The following is an 18,113-nucleotide window of genomic DNA, read 5'->3' as shown; positions in this document are numbered from 1 at the left end:
GATATACTTCATCTATGAACTGTCTCCAAAAGGCAGACCACAGTTCCCTTAGCCTTCCTGTTGCCCTTAAAGCCATCTGCGCTGCTGAGCCAGATGCTTTGGGAATCTGAATATACCAAGCTTGTCTCTGATTGGCTGTTTCTGGACACCTTCCTGGCAAATGTGCAGGCTCATATTTCCCAGTTGATTAAGGTGGAACTTGGACTATATACAATTGTTTTCATTTCGATTTAACTGAGTGGCAGGATGTTTTATTTTAACAGTAACCTTATATACTTTTTTAAAGAAAAGTCAAATCATCCTGAATTTTATAAACAAAAGCAGGTTAACCATGGCAACCCAGCCTCTGTAAAAGTAAACATACTTCCCCCCCCCCGCTACATTTTCTTCTGTTCTGATCCAAAGGAGTCTGCCCTCAAAAGGCATAGGAACATCCCGTTAGCGGACCAAACGATCGAATCTCCCACCTTTTAAATATGCAAATACACATCAGAAATCTGTTAAGATGATACAACTGCTGGAGGCACCTGTGACAAAGCGACAGACCACTTGTGTTATATGTTGAAAGCTCTGGAGCCAGCTTCTATGAAAGGTAAGATATGCTGAATAATCAGGCTGGGAAAAACTTCTGTCTGAGCCTCCTAAGAGGCATTGCGTGTCTGGATAGATATGACTGAGTTAGAACAATATTTGGTCTGACTTGATATAAGAGGGTGCTTGCTGATATAAGTATGAAATCAAGCCATACATTTTCTATCTATAGAAAAGCAAGCAAAAGCAGGGTGAAGAAGCTGTAGTAAATCAGCCCCACTCTTACTTAAAACATTACTTATTAAAAAAAGTGGAAGAACTGTTGAAACACCACGCCACTGCTTTAAAAATACATTATATAAAATCAGTTCATTAAATATTAAAGAAATTTCTCCCTTCGCTCCGCAATACAGGCCCATGTGTCTATGACGTAAAGGAAAAATTAGAGTTTTGTTACTGTTGGTGATTTTTTTTTAAAAAAAAAAATCGTTTAGGGCAATAAAAACAAATTGTCCTTCTGACAGACATGAATGCAGTAAATAGAAGCTATTCACAGAGAAGTAATTCACTGACTTTCATTTTTTTTATAAACCTATATTTAATGAGAGTCGGAAAAAGGGGCAAAATGGTCTTGAGATAAGAATTGATTCATAAGACAGCAACTATGAGCATTTGCTTCAGGAAAAATGAAGTTCGTGTTCTGTGTCCATGAATGGAACTGACTCAGTCAAGGGGCCCATGAGAGTTTTCTTCAAAACTACTCAAACAGAAGTCTAGAAAGGCGAAGGAACCTGATGGCTGGAAAGGTCACAGGTAATCATTACTACGAGAGCTGAAACGCATTTTGTTTCCATGTTTCTTTTGGAAGTGAGCTACTGGAATACAAAGTCTTTTTAGTGACTGTTCCAAGTTACAATGGTCTTTAAGTCCCTACATGGCATGGGTCCGGAGTACCTCGGGGACCACCTGCTGCCAGCGTCAACTTCCCTCCGCCCTGTGCGTTCCCACAGAGAGGGCCTCCTCAGGGTGCCTCCGGTCAGAGAATGTCGGCTGGTGTCCCCCAGGGGGAGGGCCTTCTCTGTGGGCGCTCCGGCTCTATGGAACCAGCTGCCGGTTGAGCTCCGGATGGCACCGGACCTTCGCTCCTTCCGGCGCGGTCTGAAGACCCATTTATTTAAACAAGCTGGCCTGGCCTGATGGGGGATATTAGGGTTTTTAACGGGTTTTTATATTGTTACTGTTTTATCTGGGCGATTACTTAATTCTCTTTTAATTTTTGTATTTTCTATTTATATGTGCCCTGTTCACCGCCCTGAGTCCTTCGGGAGAAGGGCGGTATGCAAATTTAATAAAATAAATAAATAAAATAAATAAATTGAAAAAAGTGACTTACGACTGTTTTTCACACTTATGACTGTTGCAGCATCCCCATGGTCATGTGATCAAAGTCCGGATGCGTGGCAACTGGTTCATATTTAGAACGGTTATAGCGTCCCGGAATCATGGGATCACCTTTGTGACTTTCTACAAGCAAACTCAATAGGGAAGCCAGGTTTATTTAACAACTGTGTTACTAACTTAACAACAGCAGTGATTCACTTCATATAACTGTGGCAAGAAAGGTCATAAACGGGGAGGGGGCAAAGCTCACTTAACACCTGTCTTGCTTAGCAAGAGAGGTTTTAGGCTCAATTGTGGCCGTATGTTCAGGACTACCTGTAGTATGAAAAGTATGTCACAAAATGCCATTACTCTCCTCAAACATGCCATTACTTCATCAAAATAGATGACTGTAATTTTTTTTTTAAATACTCTCATAGCCTTTACTCAATTTCATCCTGGGTACAAATTTACTTTTTAAAAATGATTGCAAGATAAATTGCCATCTGCAATTCTCTCTTGCACACTACACATAGACAAGGACAAACATGTTCCATAGGTTTGAAGTGTGAAGTGGGTCAGTTTACAGGAAAAAGAAACTAAACAAACTCCTCCCCCATTTTTATCAGACTACTTCTAGTCAGGATATGATGAATTTCCTTCTGGATTTTGCTGATACAATTCCAGGTAGGCTGATAGTCGTCTTGTTATATGGCATGAATGACTATATACAGAAGAAGAATCAAAGATTACTTTTTCTCCTCTCACAAAAAGGGTTAATCTCAAGGCAAGGCTCACAAAAAGAATGACAGTATCTGTTGACTATTTGGTGGACAGCTTTCTTCCGGTTTCTTGAATCTTGCTTCATTTGTTTTCAGCTTTGCAAGGAATAAAAGCAGTACAAAAAACCTCTAGTTATTCAACCATTTGACTGAATATGCACTCTGTCTAGAGTCTCAACAACTTTTGTATATTGTGGCAACCAAAACTGAATACAAGTGTGGACTTACCAAGGCAAAGAAGAGCAACAAAGATGATTAAGAAACTGGAGGCTAAAACATATGAAGAATGGTTGCAGGAATTTGGTATGTCGACTCTAATGAAAAGAAGGACTGTGGGTGACATGACAACAGTGTTTCAATATCTAAGGGGCTGCCACAAAAAAGGGGTCAGCTTATTCTCCAAAGCACCTGAAGGCAGAACAAGAAGCAATGGATGGAAACTAATCAAGGAGAGAACCTGGAACAAAGGAGAAATTTCCTGACAGTTAGAACAATTAACTAATGTAACAACTTGCTTCCAGAAGTTGTGGGTGTTCCAACACTGGAGCATTTTAAGAAAAGATTGGACAATTTGTCTGAAATAATATAGGATTTCCTGCCTGAGTGGGGAGTTGAACTAGAAGTCCTCCAAAGTCTGTTATTCTGATATTGTGATTGGCTCAAAAAAACCTTTCAGATTCTTGGACACTGCATAGATGTATAGATTCAAACATGGTCAAAAACCATTTCAAAACAGAGCCTGCCAGCATGTAGATTCACAGGCACTTGGCAGCCTAGATATCTAGACAAGTATGCGTTAGTTTGCAACCTGCTACTGTTAAGACTAAAAAATACACAAGGAACATACGAAACAAATATGCAATATTTTATCCATGTGTCAGTGACCTGTACAGATTTATGATGTAATTGCTTATCATTGCCACAGAAAGCATGAGTAATCCTTATACTGTCATACATCTGTTACTAGGGAATGGATGGATGGATGAACAGACAGACAGCTACAGATGATATAGATGTAGATATATATCATGATTTGTTTTTTGATTGTGAAAGAAACCCCAAACCATATCCTTCAAGCTCATTCCAGCCTTTTCTTTCTTAAGAAGTAATGTCAAACTATACATCAACTACAAAGAAATTTTAGACTTTGCAAGAAATTTAGGTAATGGTTGTTCTTATGGTTTAACATTAGAGAAATCCTAGAACAGATACAGAGTTGTTAAAATCTCAGCCATACCCTTGATAAGTACTTGCAATTCATGCAAACATGTTAAGGTTAAGAGTAGAATTTGGAAGCCTTTCTTTTCCTTACTGCATTATCATCCCAACCTTTACGACAAACCAGAAAAATATAAACATGTAGTACATAAGAAGGTGATTGCTCTTAGATTAAAAGTTGCATAACAAGAATTATTTTTTGAATGTTAATTGCAATAGAAAACCTAGGTGCATTAATCATTTCATTAATCTAGACTGCCCCTGGAAAAAATATTACTGGAGATTATAGATATATTTAAGGAAGCTGTCTCTTTAAGAAAACCTTGTTTTAATAAACTTTGCTATAACATACTTATACCATTGCATTTTATCATGCCTAAAAGCTTGAGTCTAGGACCAGCAAGAAAGCTGGTTTACATCAAGAGAAACTCTTATCGTAGCTTGGTAATAGAAAACATGTATTTTACCAAGGCATTTTAAAAAAAAATCTACTGTAGCCTCAGCCAAGTATTATTTCTAAAAATATGTCTGTATGCTATCAAACAATGAAGCTATGTTAAATTTATGAGCAATGTTTTAAATGTGAATCAAAACATATGCAGCTGTTTCTATAACATTGTTTCTGTTAGTGGACAGTTAGATTTGATATTAGTATGATCAGTAGCATCCTGCTCTCACAGCAAAATATCTCACCAATGTACTAAAATTAATACAAATACGATACAATTTAAGATGATATTGTTCCTCCACTTTCATATTAGGAAATTAAGTTCAAATCCAGACCAAGCTAATTAAATATATATGATTATCTCAGTACTTATCCATTTCCACCTTTGGGTCTCTTGTAAGTCTCTACAGAACTTCAGAAAAGTTTCCATAGCTTGATTGGAACGTAAAAAAACTGCTCACTGCCACCTACTCTATTCAAAGCCTTTTGAAACAAGATATGAACCTGAATGTGAGGAATGTTTAAGTAACTTGTCAATCAAAAATGCAAAGACTCTCTCTATATCTATATCTATATCTATCTATCTACCTACCTACCTACCTACCTATCATCTATCTATCTATCTATCTATCTATCTATCTATCTATCTATCTATCTATCTATCTAACTATCATCTATCATGAGCCTTAATTGACTAAAAAGATAGAAATCTGGTTTTCTTTCCACAATAAAACCTACGCTGTTCACAAAATTAGTAGCTCTATCACCTTGTGAAGTCAGTGTTTCATGCCTTTTTATAGCAATTGAAAATCTGGTAGATTTTTACATTTGTATTCCTTCCATGGTGCTACCTTAATTCAGCTAATTCTGTGGCACTGTGCGTGGCCTGAATTATAAGAATAAATGATGCAACACCTTATCGCCTTTCTTCCATACACCCTTAATGATTTTGTGATGAAGTAATATAAGCTGCAACTGACCTCTGCAACCACCACTCAATTTCTTAACATACACACTGGCTAAAGAAACGATATTATCTTTTCCTCTAAAAGTCCTTTCTAAATGTCCTATGGTTTATTGCAGCAGTGAAATGTAGTTCAGGTCACCAGAGATTTATCCCCCTTTTTAATGTTTTTCCTAGACTGAATAAACACATTCCCAAGGATTGAGGCCACTGGCTACTCCAAAGATCGGCAAAGCACAAGGTAAACTTGTTTAAGTTGAAGTCTGCAAGATTGACACTTCTTTACAACAATGGGTAGCTTTGTTAGCTTTACATGGAAATGGTCTGGGCCCCATAGCTTACAATGTGCCTTCTTCCGTTGAATGCAATAAAAGTTTCTGGTCTTACTGGTTGCATATTGAGTTTCAAGTCATCTTCATCACAAGGTTTCTTTTTTTATATATGTATGTATAAAATGTTCACATTCTACCAAAACGTCACCCTGCACTAAGACAGAAAGCTTTTGTTCTAGTGGAACTATTGTTTTTGGTTTCTGGTAGCCAGCATAGAAAATATACTTTTCAACCATGAATACAGATTGCAAAGGATAAGTTAAAGCATTTCTTCACAGGGAAATAAATGTCCTATTATTTGGGTTTGTAAAAATATATGGTTTCATTGGATTCTTGATATTAAATCAGAATACCATGAGCTAGCATTGTTCGAATTTGCCAGAATGGAACTGAATCATAAAAACACTTCAGCTGAAATCTTGCAACATAAACTGACATCTTTCATACCTGCTGTCTTTTCTTGGCAGAATAGGGTGAACAACTAACTTCCTGGATAGAAGGCATCTGATTACAGCTTCACAGAATCACGAAGGGGCCATTTAGGTGATGACTCCAATCCCTTGCTCAGCGCATCAATCAATCTGCTGGTGATGACCTATAAAGCCCTAAATGGCATGGGTCCGGATTATCTTAGGGAGCACCTGCTGCCAGCATCAACTTCCCATCGTCCTGTGCGCTCCCACAGGGAGGGCCTCCTTAGGGTCCCGCCGGTCAGGGAGTGCCGGCGGGCGATCCCCAGGGGGAGAGCGTTCTCGGGGGGCACGCCTGCCCTATGGAATCAACTGCCTGTGGAACTCCGGATCGCCCCTGACCTTCACTCGTTTCGCCGGGACCTAAAAACCTGGCTATTTGAGTTAGCCGGCCTGGACTGAGGGGTTTTAAGGTTTTAAATTTTAAACTCTTTGGGGGCTATTAATTTAATTTTATTTTAATCTGTCCATTGCACTGTTTTAATTTGCCCTGTAAACCGCCCTGAGTTCCTCGGGAAAAGGGCGGTATATAAATCAAAACAAATAAACAAATCAATCAATCAATCAATCCTAATTAAATCTTTCCTGACACATGGATATCTACCTCTGCTTGTATACACCCAGCAAGAAATTTGTGACTGCCTTCAGGAATGGATTCCGCTGTCAAAACTACTTTTACTGCTAGGAACATTTTCGTAACATTCAATCAAAATCTACCTCCATGTAACTTAAATCTATTATACCACATCCTGGACTTGGGACCAATAGGGAAAAAAATATTCCTTTTGATTCTTGCAGTCCTATCATATTTCCTGCAACCCATTTTCTTTTCTCAAAGCAATACATTCCTTCAAACTTTCATTTTGAAAGAATTTAGTTTCTAGTGCCGAAACTATTCTCTCTCTGATACTAGTGCCAAGATTTTGAACTCTTATTTAAGGTGCAGGTATAACTAATTAATCAATGTGGAATTATTGCTTCTTGCAATTTAGAAACCTTATTAGTATTGATACAGTCTAAGCAATGATTTGTTAAGATTTTTTTAAAAAAATCATGCAGGGCTTCAGAAATGGGGGCATTAAAAATGAGTAGAGCTTTGACTGCATCGCTGTGGCCACCATATTGACTTTTTTACCACAACCTTAGGAGACCTTTAACTGCCAAGCTAGATCTTCTTGTTACTTGTATATTTTATCTAAATACAAAACTAATGATTATAATGTATTTATTTTGTTCAGACCAATTTGGGACATCACCAAATAACTGGGGAATTCCTCTAACACAAATTCCTCTAACACAAATCGAAATCCTCTTGAAGAGTTATTGGTTTAGTGTTTGGCAGGACACAAAACTCCTCAAACTGCAGAATTTTAAGTGAGGGATATTCATTTCTAGTCTCTCCCAAGGCAAAGCTTTACTGGAATATTGGGACCCAGAAGGCTGGGTACTTGCTTGGAAAATGCTCAACATTAAATCCTTTTGGCTCTGCTATTGTCACCCATTTACCATCCAGTCAAATCCACCCAATTCATGAAATCTATGAATTAACATGGGGTCATTGTCTAGTAAATTAGTGCAGCAGTATGCCTTGCCCTCTCTTCCTTGGCTAAGATCCCTTTGGTAGGTGGCCAGCCAATACTGGTTTATTATTTTACTGCCTGTGATATGGCTTAGAGCACAGGTGTCAAACTCGATCACGTCAGGTGACATATCATGATGTATTGCAATGTTTTTTGACTTTACGGAGCCAGGGTGGACGTGGCTTGCATGTGACGCATCTGGCCTGTGGGCCGCCAGTTTGACATCCCTGTCTTAGTGGTTCATATGAATACCACTTCTCTGAATTTAATGACAACTGAGTAGAACAAAATAGGTATTCAGTCATCATAATCGGGCCTGTGTTTGCCTATCCTTTTGAATTCCCACCTGTTTTTTCCTAAGATATCTTTGTGACATGTGTCATTGTCATAAATATCAACAACATGAAGCAATTGAAATGAAAGCAAATTTCTCTCAAAATCTGGACATTCAAATTTAACTGTTTTTTTCCCCTACAACATTATTGTGTCCTCTCTTCTATTTGGCATTTTTTAAACATCTGCTCTTGAAAAAAATGCTGACAAGGTGAGCAGAGTAGGTTGATTTGTTCAACAATCTAGCCCATTCTGATTAATTTGGCTAGAATGACTAATTTCACTACATAGCAGTGGAGAAAAACCTATACGCTTAGATTTATTTTTTATTTATTTGTTTGTATCCTGCCTTTATGATTTTTATAAATGACCCACACCTTCCTCCCCCTATTTTCCCCACAACAACCCTTTGATGTAGGTTAGGCTGAGAGAGAGTGACTGGTCCAAAGTCACCCAGCTGGCTTTCATAGGTAAGGCAGGATTTGAACTCATGGTTTCCTGCTTTCTAGCCTGGTGCTTTAACCACAAGACCAGACTGGCTCTAATATTCTTCCCATTTTCCAATTTTACTTGTAGTGACTTAAGATAGCTCATAAAGTTTAAATTCAACAAAACAATTAAAATTACAACTAGTAGACGTATCGTGGGCAATAACAATAGCCATAACAATGGCAATCACGTCCTGGGCCCCATCAACCTCCCAATGCCTATGCACAAGAAAAAGGCTTTTCAGAATGCTAGTAGAGTTGGGGGCTAGCTAGATTTCAGGTGCTTTGATGTTCCAGACCACAGGTTTTGCAACAGAAATGGCTTGCTTCTGAAGTCCACCAGTTAGCATTCCCTATGAGACTAGACCTGAAGCATTCACATTCTGTTAGACTGAGCATGATGGGGAGAGTTGGGCCCTCAAATAACATGGCCCATGTGGAGTGTCTGGAGTCATGTGAATTTACACAAAATATGTAAATGAATGAATCAACTGTACAAATACAGATACCAGTTCTCTTCAGATTTTAACATACATTAACAGAGAATTTAAGGGCTAGTGTTTAACTTAGTCTCCGATAGGAAACTTCATGGGAGCAAAAATGTTAAAGATCCATTTTTGTTAATGAATTAGTGAAAGTGAAGAGTTTTTATTTTGCTTTTCCCTTGGATAGAACAGAAAAACAAGGATTTATCAAATGGTTTAGTTCCACAAATTCTGCTGCATTTGATCTTAGCGACTTAATTTTGGTCATTATATTTATAACGAAACCATGGGAATCCCTTTGCCAACCCAGGGCCATTTGCAATAACAGACAATCACATACACAGGCTTTCTAATTGCCACCAAGTGTTACGCATATAAAGGTAAAGGTTCCTCTGCAAATGCGTGCTAGTCGTTTCCGACTCTAGGGGCTGGTACTCATCTCCGTTTCAAAGCCGAAGAGCCAGCGTTTGTCCGAGGATGTCTCCCGTGGTCATGTGGCCGGCATGACTAGACGCCAAAGGCACACGGAACGCTGTTACCTTCCCACCGTAGTGGTCCCTATTTTTCTACTTGCATTTTTACGTGCTTTCGAACTGCTAGGTTGGCAGAAGCTGGGACAAGTAACAGGCGCTCACTCTGCTACGTGGCACTCGGGATTCGACCCGCCAAACTGCCAACCATCTGATAGACAAGCTCAGCGTCCTAACCCACTGAGCCACCGCGTCCCTGTTATGCATATACCTTCTGACAAATACAGGGACAATTCATTTTTCCCTGTCTGTTTCAGCTTGCAGATTCCTCTCCACCCATCAGGGAAAAGGTATGCTTCTTTCAGTCAACTAGACAAAAAGGAAGGCCAACGTGGAATCATATGATTATTGCAAGGATTGTTTGTCAAGTTCTGTTTTGAATATGGTCTGGTGTATGGTCTCTACTCACCAAACTAGCCTCTTATAACACTTTTAAAGAGTTCGATATTTTAATGAGAACCACAATGTATGCCTCAAACTAACTGAATTCTAAGTCAGTAGGATAAATCAATGGAGGATTTATTTTGGTTTCTTTCTTGATTGTAATTTACTTTACACATCTGTGAGGTTACGTTATATGTTTGAAACTGGATTTGCAGCTCATGAAAGGTAACATTAGTGCCTGAAGTCTTACTTTTGTGTTGTTTATTAAGTCTTGGTTGCCAAACTGAGGCAACCTGAGTTTGTCTTAACGTTACAAGCTCAGATTATCTTGTTCTGCTTTCTGAAAGGCGTATATCTCAGAACCTTGAAATCAGATCTTTATGCACACATCTTGAATTGCCACACAAGAATTACTATAACCCTTGGCTGATTGACACACAGAAGGAAGGTGAAAGGTTAGACTTTCATTTCTTTTTAAGGAAATGAAGCTAAAATCTTTCAAAACCGGAGATCTGCAGCAACCATATTACAATAACACTTTGAGGAAATCCTAAAATTGTATATTTGACATTTCTAATAAAGAAGAAGCAAACCAGTCAGATTTCTGTAGAAGCCTTTGAAGATATTACAAAAAGAGAGAGGATATTTTCACCTTCTTTCACATTTGTATCTGAATAAGGAAATTGCTGAAAAACTGCATAATGACAATAAGCCAAAAAATGCCAGACTGCTTGAATTTGGCAGAATTGATCCAAACTTTTAACATGTAGACTTGCTGGGGTGTATGCCATTAATAATATGGAGGAAGGACAGGAAATTGAGCAGTTGGGGTGTTTCCTTCTGGAAAGTTGTTCTGTTCATCTAATGAGACATAGATTTCACTACTCAGGAGGTAGCTAAAAAAGCCAGAAGCTTGGGCAGTGGAAACTGTGAGTATATTATTCCTGCTGCCAAGGGTGGGCAGATGGACTTTTCAAAGTCTGGTCCTGTTGATTCACCCAATATATTCAAGACATGAAATATTTGTATTTTGTACTTGAAGATAAAAATAAATTATTAAGTCTCTCAAAACCCATGGCTTCTAGAATGCATGGACAATTCGATTTTGTTTGCAAAGTAGCTGCTGTAAAACCAAACTATTTTATGGAGGAAATTAGTCATAACAGGTGTAAGCCAAATTCCCATTCCCTAAGCAACTTGCTTTTCAATAGGTATTTCTCATTTAATTCACACTTGGGATAAAAATAGTTCATGGAAGTTTTGGATCACAGAATTTTCTATCATTTCTGATCCACTGGAGAATATTTAGAAAGTACCCTCAGCTTTAAAAAAAATTTAAATGATTCTAATTAGGAATTCAAAAAAAAAAGAGAGACAGGATTTATGTAGGTTGATATTTTTGGCAAGTGGCAGTTAGGCCACATTAGTATTCTTGAAAATGCAGATTAAATCCAGATTTCTTTTCCCCTTCCTATAAAACAGCACATAATTGCTAGATTTCAATTTTTTAAAAAATGCTTTATATGTACAGTCATGCTGCTGGATTAAAGAGAATAACTTAAATATACAGCATTTTGAAACATTAAGCAAGCTTTGCCTTTTTGTGCCTTGTCTCTACTTGGACAGCTTTTTAAAAAATATTTATAAATTTGACTGTTTCTAAATGCAATTTGATTTAAAATCACTTAAAACAATATAAGCTACACAACATTATTAAGGTTATACTTTCAAAGCGCTCACAAAGTTTGAATTTTTTAAAAAAAATCTTTCATTCATAAGGAGTTCTTCTGATAAAGGAATTTTGTAAGGTAAAAATAGCCAGTGATAATGCATGCTTATTATGGTGGATTCTAAAAAGAAGGCATTTTGGCACAGATAAGAGCGTCACAGGCTTTGGACTTGCACAAGATCCTAAAACATGATATCTGAAATATTGTGAGACCTGCCCCCTCTTGGCCTTTGAAAAGGGCTTGAAAATATGTCTCTGGCTTGGGACCTTCTCATTTTGGAGGTGGCTAGTAGATTAGGAGAAGACCCCATCTCCACCCCAACTATGTACTGGTTCTTTTATCTGCTTTTTTATTAATTTTAATGTTTTACTTTCAGTGCCTAATATTTCAATATTCTTAACCTTTGAATTGTTTTTAATGTGTTATTTATGGAACCATAAGCGTGATAGTGAGATGGGCAGCATATAAACCTAATAAACAGACAAATAAATAAATAAATAATCAACAATCACATAAGAAAAATCAGAGTAACCATACTGAGGCTCTACATTTTGGATTGGTTTTAGGGTCCTAGACCATTTCATGATAGAGTTATAGAAAGCATTTCAAACAGGACAAAGGGCATCCCTGCTTTCTTTGAGCGCGGAACATATGATATCATTCTTCTTCAAATTTCCTGTCTGAATGCATGGAGGTTAGAGACAAATGGGGCAAGGGCTATGGGCATGGCCCCATTCGCTCCATCCTTTGAAGTCTCCCTGTGTTCCAAAATTCAGCCATAAAGCTGAAAATGGAATTCTGTCTAAAAACAACAACTGAAATCTCAGCTGCAGATTGTCTTATGCAAAGTTCAGATTTTTAATTATCATACTTCAAAATCCCGCACTAAATTACCTATGTTAATACAAGATCAAACGGAACGCCTGCTTTCAACTTTACAGAAGTATTCTAATGTCTGGTTGTTGTTTTTTTTTTAAGAAACGCTTTCAATATTTTTTATACAGGCAGGAGAAATGGAGCATTGTAGAACATGATACAACAAAAACAACTTTGCATTAAAAGTGCAAAATGTGCTTCACACTTAGTTTAATATCCAGATGATTGTGTGGAGTTGTGCTTTGTTCTCAGCTACTTCAGTGAAAACTCTGAAGAACTTTCAGCAACTAATTTATACTGATGTAAATGCACCAAGAAATCTAGGCTAATGATATAAGATGTGCAGAAACGGGGGGGGGGGGAAACGACATCATGATGGAAATGGCTAACATTTTAACGTTTTCCCGGGATAAAAGTATTTTCTCCCCTTCTTTGAATTCCTCTTATCTTTAGGAATCTATTCTGCCATGCCTGCAGCAGACTGTTCTATCTCCCCTCTGACTGCTAGTCTGTCACGGCAGCAGCTGAGCAGATTAAAATTAGGAAAGCAACAGTTCTGAGATCTGTAGGCTGGCCAATGAAACACAGAAATTATCTCAGATTCCAATAGATACCAAATAATGGATTACTGCTGAAGAAGATTTTATCATGTTGGAGAAATCCCCCAAAGACTTCAGTCATTTCTTTCTTACTTCAAAAAGTATGTTTAGAAAATGCAAAAGGAGATACCTACTGCTTTATAGTAAAGAAATGCAGAATTAGTTTGGAAAGTTTACGGAGTAATCCTAAATTTCAACCAATCCTATATAAGCCATTCTAACTGCCCAATTTCCATCATGTTATAAATAAATATTCAAATGTTAGTGCATCAAAAAGTGAAAGTGCAATAAGGAAAGTGTGCTATGGCAGGGATACTACAGCAAAATGCATTCAGAAGAGTAAAGCATTTGAACTGTAATAAAATGCTATTTCTGTTCTTCTAAGTCTATAACCTTATTTTCTTTTAATTCTTGTTTTTAACAGCATTCACATCCAGACTTGCCTAGGTGAGATTGGTGGCTATTTAACAGAATAAAAATAAATTAAAAATACCTATAAAAATGAGTTCATGTTACTAATGGAAAGGAGACCATATATTAATGATCTGACACACGATCTGATAACCACCCTCCCCACTCCATTTCTGTTTTTGTGTGCTGTGTGACAGTCTGATCTATTTTCTCCCAGCTCTGTGTATGCTGTACTATCTAAATATAGGTAATATTTAATATATAAAAAGGTAAAGGTAAAGGTTCCCCCACACATGCGTGCTAGTTGTTTCCAACTCTAGGGGCCGGTGCTCATCTCCGTTTCAAAGCCGAAGAGCCAGCGCTTGTCCGAGGACGTCTCCGTGGTCATGTGGCCAGCATGACTAGATGCCAAAGACGCACCCACCGTAGTGGTCCCTATTTCTCTACTTGCATTTTTACGTGCTTTCGAACTGCTAGGTTGGCAGAAGCTGGGACGAGTTAACAGGCGCTCACTCTGTTATGCGGCACTCAGGATTTGACCCGCCAAACTGCCGACCACCTGATCGACAAGCTCAGCGTCCTAACCCACTGAGCCACCGTGTCCCTTATTTAATATATAATTTAATACAATTAGTTCATTTCCTGACCTCTTCTATTGGCCTCAGGTATTAATAAAATGTTTAGTCAAGATCAACTAAAATATTAGAGAAACAAATGATAAGATATGCAAAAGATGACTCCACTGATACAAAATTATATATATTTTAGTTTATAATAATAGTTATGTGTCGCATTATTACAATATTTGATATATTAAGAGATATATCATATTTTACAGAAATCTTTGCTTTGTTAGACTTTACATGAATTTGTGAGCATGCACGCCTGCACATACACATACACACACAAACATATATGTTTGGAAGAACAAAAATAGTAATATGAGAAAGTGGTAAAGCACAAAAGTATAGATTGTGCTAATTAAGTTAAATTGTAAATGACTAATAACACACCAGTGTTGCTGATAACACAAACATCCTGTTGTTGCTGAATTAATTAACACCTTTAGTAGAAAGACATCCATACTGAGAAAAAACAATTATCATGTTAGAAATCCCCCTTTGAAATTATTTTCTTCAAGAATGAGTTTTTTTAACAGTAAAAAGACTTAGCCCTCTGAAGCTAATTTTTTTTTCTTACTGGTCCAAAATAAATATAAATATGAACTACAAAGCAAGAGTATGATTGGGGGGTGGAATCTTCCTAGAAAGTTTTTCATTCTTCATGAGCAGTGTGTGTATAAAAATCTTGTTTTGCTAGTTTTGAGACCTTGAACTACAAATCAGTCAATACACCTAACCCAATTATTTAATATATTAGCTTTATATCCAGCAGAGGGATCTCCAAACCATTCAGAGTAGCACTTTGAGCCAGCCTACTCTCACTGGGGATTTGAGGCACGATCTTTGATTTGCCTACCCTGTTTGATGACAAAACTTTCAATCACTTCTGACCAAGTTCTGTGTGATAGAAGTAGGGTTCACTTATTTATACTTATGTAGCTCATAAAGTGAAGGCAGCATATGGAAATGATTGGAGACACTCTCTGCCAGACACTCAGATGGGAGAGCTGACCTCAATTTACAGATAGTTGATAGAGACCAAACTCTCAGGTCTCCTGTCTGCTAACTTTTTAATACTTTAGAGGCCAGCATTTAGGATGGACGAGGAATTATGGAAATGAAGAAGGTGCCTGGTTCAACTAAGGAGAGATGATGAGATCTTTTCCTTGGGTGGGAATGACTACAGAACTCTTTGTAGGGTACCTCTGGATCTATGTGCATCTTTAATTTTTTTAAAAAAATAATAAATAAAATACCTGGTTCCTACAATACAGAATTCATAAAAAGAAATAAAACTGTTATCAGACTCAATTCACATACATTCAATAGTAATATATCTCTAATTTAGAATACCATTTATAATTTTTGAACAATTGTACTTTTAAATATTGATTTAAAGTGCAGGATTAATTAAGATAATATAATTATTAACAAACTCACGATGTTCCTGGGCTTGCTGTTGGAGGAGGTCCTAGAGAAGCAAGATTTGGGAGAGAAAAAAGCAATGTGTAAGATGCATTGTCATAAAAAAAAAGTCACTTCCATCGGCTGCTACGTTATCTTATTATCTAAAGTTCTAAAATGAAAGCAATGATTATAACACATTCTGCCCTTTTGAACAAGCCTCTACCTTAAGAGAGAATATGATCGAGATTTTTTATTTATTGAAAGAACTTATTGAACTGCATCCTGGGCAGTTCATAGCAACCAAATAAAAAACACAATATAAAAACACATCAAGACCTCCCCATCAGGACACCAGAACAACACATAATGTTAACCCACTCTCCTAGGCCAGAGCTTGATGAAAAAGTCAGGTCTTTACAACTTTCTGGAACACTAAAAAGCTATCTATCCCACCTCTGGATCTTAGGTGGGAAGCTATTCCAAAGGGCCAGGGCAGCTATGGCGAAGGCTCACATTCCCCAGCTCACTAGGTGTCAATATTTGCCGAAAGAGTCCTTGTTTTCCACATTATAATTTACTTTGGCTTTAATACCTATTTCCTTGCTTTAGTTTTTTTCCATTGAAGGCGCATGTTTTTGTTATTTAAAATATTAAATTATAGGAGACTGGAGTTATGAAGAATCATAATATCAAGGTTTTCAAGCTTTCCACTATGCAAACAAACATTTATAAAAATCCAAGCTGGAAATCAACCTTTCTCAATGAATATACTTCCATTTTAACAGGAATTTTTTTTATTTTTTTTAAAAAAGCACTTTGTTTTCCATTCAGTTAAATATATTCCAGAATGTTAACTTTGGCCCTTCATACTAAACCTGCCCCTGCTTCCTTTACTGATTATTTAAAAACGATCGTTCATTTCATATTAGAACATATTTATATTGCAAATGGGAGCGTTAAAATGTTTGGCTAAAGCTGTTATCTGAAAACTAGCTATTTGAACAAAGAACTGTTTTGTTAGTCTCAAAAGAAAGTCTACTTTGGTTAAGATGGGACAGAAAATTCTCTGACCTACTCCCCCCTTTCTTAACCAAAAATGACCTTAACAGCTATAGAGCTGGGCAATGTGTGTTAAAATCAATCTTTTTCTGTGTAGTAGCAGCAGCTTCTTACCAAATTTCACAAATAGCACCCCAGTTGTAGAGACTGTTTTCCTGCCATTTGTTGCCACACACTGAAAGTAACCAGTGTCTGTGGTATCCAGGTTTCTTATTCGTAATCGGGACCCATAACTTGTGGCACGAAAGGATATCCTCCTGGGTTCTTGCACAACAGGAGCATCATTTTTCAACCAACGCACCGTTGGAGAAGGATTACCAGAAACCTTACAATGCAGTTCTGCAGTCTGACCCAGAGTAGTGGTGATATTGTTCATTGGCTCATCAAGCGTTAAGAAATAATCTGCCAAATGGACAAAGTAAAAGAGTTAGATGAGGCAACTACATGTCTCTGCACATTATTTGCAAGAATCAAATTGTTGTCTCTAAAAAGTAGCTAAAGATCTGTTGCAACATAAATCTAGCAACAAACCAGGATCACACTTTTACTAAAGCATATGTAAAACAGGGACTTTATTAGTTTTAACTTGGGAAAAATGGAAATAATTCTAAATACAGGTAGTCCTCGACTTACAACAGTTCATTTAGTGACTGTTCAAAGTTACAACAGTATTGAAAAAAGTGACATGACCATTTTTCACAGTTACGACCCTTGTAGCATCTCCATGATCATGTGACCAAAATTCAGATCCTTGGCTACTGATTCATACTTATGACCATGGCTGTATCCCAAGGTCATATGATCACCTTTTGCAACCTTCTGACAAGCAAAGTCAATGGGGAAAACAGATTCACTTAACAACCAGGTTACTAACTTATCAACAGCAGTGATGCACTTAAGAACTGTGCAACAAGAAAGATTGTAAAATGGGGGGAAACTCACTTAACAAATGTCTCTCTTAACAACAGAAATTTTGTGGTCATAAGTTGAGGACTAACTGTAATCGAGCATTTTTCACTGAGTTCTTCAAATAAAAAAAAATCAGTAGAAAATAAATGCAGCCCTTTGAAAGAAGCAAAGCACACATGAGATATAATTAACATCAGCTTCTGCCAATCGTTCCAGTCAAGGTCCTCATTTTGGATCTTCTTCAAAGCCAGGAAGCATCTTCTCAAGGGGTCAAAGTATTCCCATATTATGGAAGTTGCAGCTGGTTAAAGGCTTACAGGATGCCATGGGAATTATTGGCGTATAGTAGCTGTGATGGTTAATAGAAGGTAATACATTAAGAAATAATACACAAATAGAAGATTTAATATGATGTACCAGTCAGACAACCTAATTCCTGTAAGCCCTCCCTGTCATGACCTGCTGATTCTCTGGTCAACCTTTCTTTAACTTGTTTTCTTAAAATTTCCTGCCTTAAAAAGTAAGCTGGTGTGCTTCAAAAATAAATCACTTGTCTAGCAACATTTGTATTTAC

General features: G+C 37.3%; 1 protein-coding gene across 1 annotated transcript in view; it reads right to left on the bottom strand.

The window, feature by feature from the left end:
* Positions 1–18,113, bottom strand: part of ROR1 (receptor tyrosine kinase like orphan receptor 1) — a 171,950-nt gene that overhangs the window by 20,247 nt on the left and 133,590 nt on the right. Inside the window, exons 3-4 of the mRNA XM_083359904.1 lie at positions 16,745–17,032; positions 15,605–15,635 (exon numbers count right to left, since the gene is read on the bottom strand). Coding sequence (XP_083216030.1) covers positions 15,605–15,635; positions 16,745–17,032 — 319 coding nt within the window. The remainder of the gene's footprint in view (positions 1–15,604; positions 15,636–16,744; positions 17,033–18,113) is intronic.

This window comes from Vipera ursinii (genome assembly GCF_947247035.1).
Source record: "Vipera ursinii genome assembly, chromosome: 3".
NCBI lineage: Eukaryota > Metazoa > Chordata > Lepidosauria > Squamata > Viperidae > Vipera > Vipera ursinii.
This window is presented reverse-complemented; position numbering and strand designations above follow the sequence as displayed.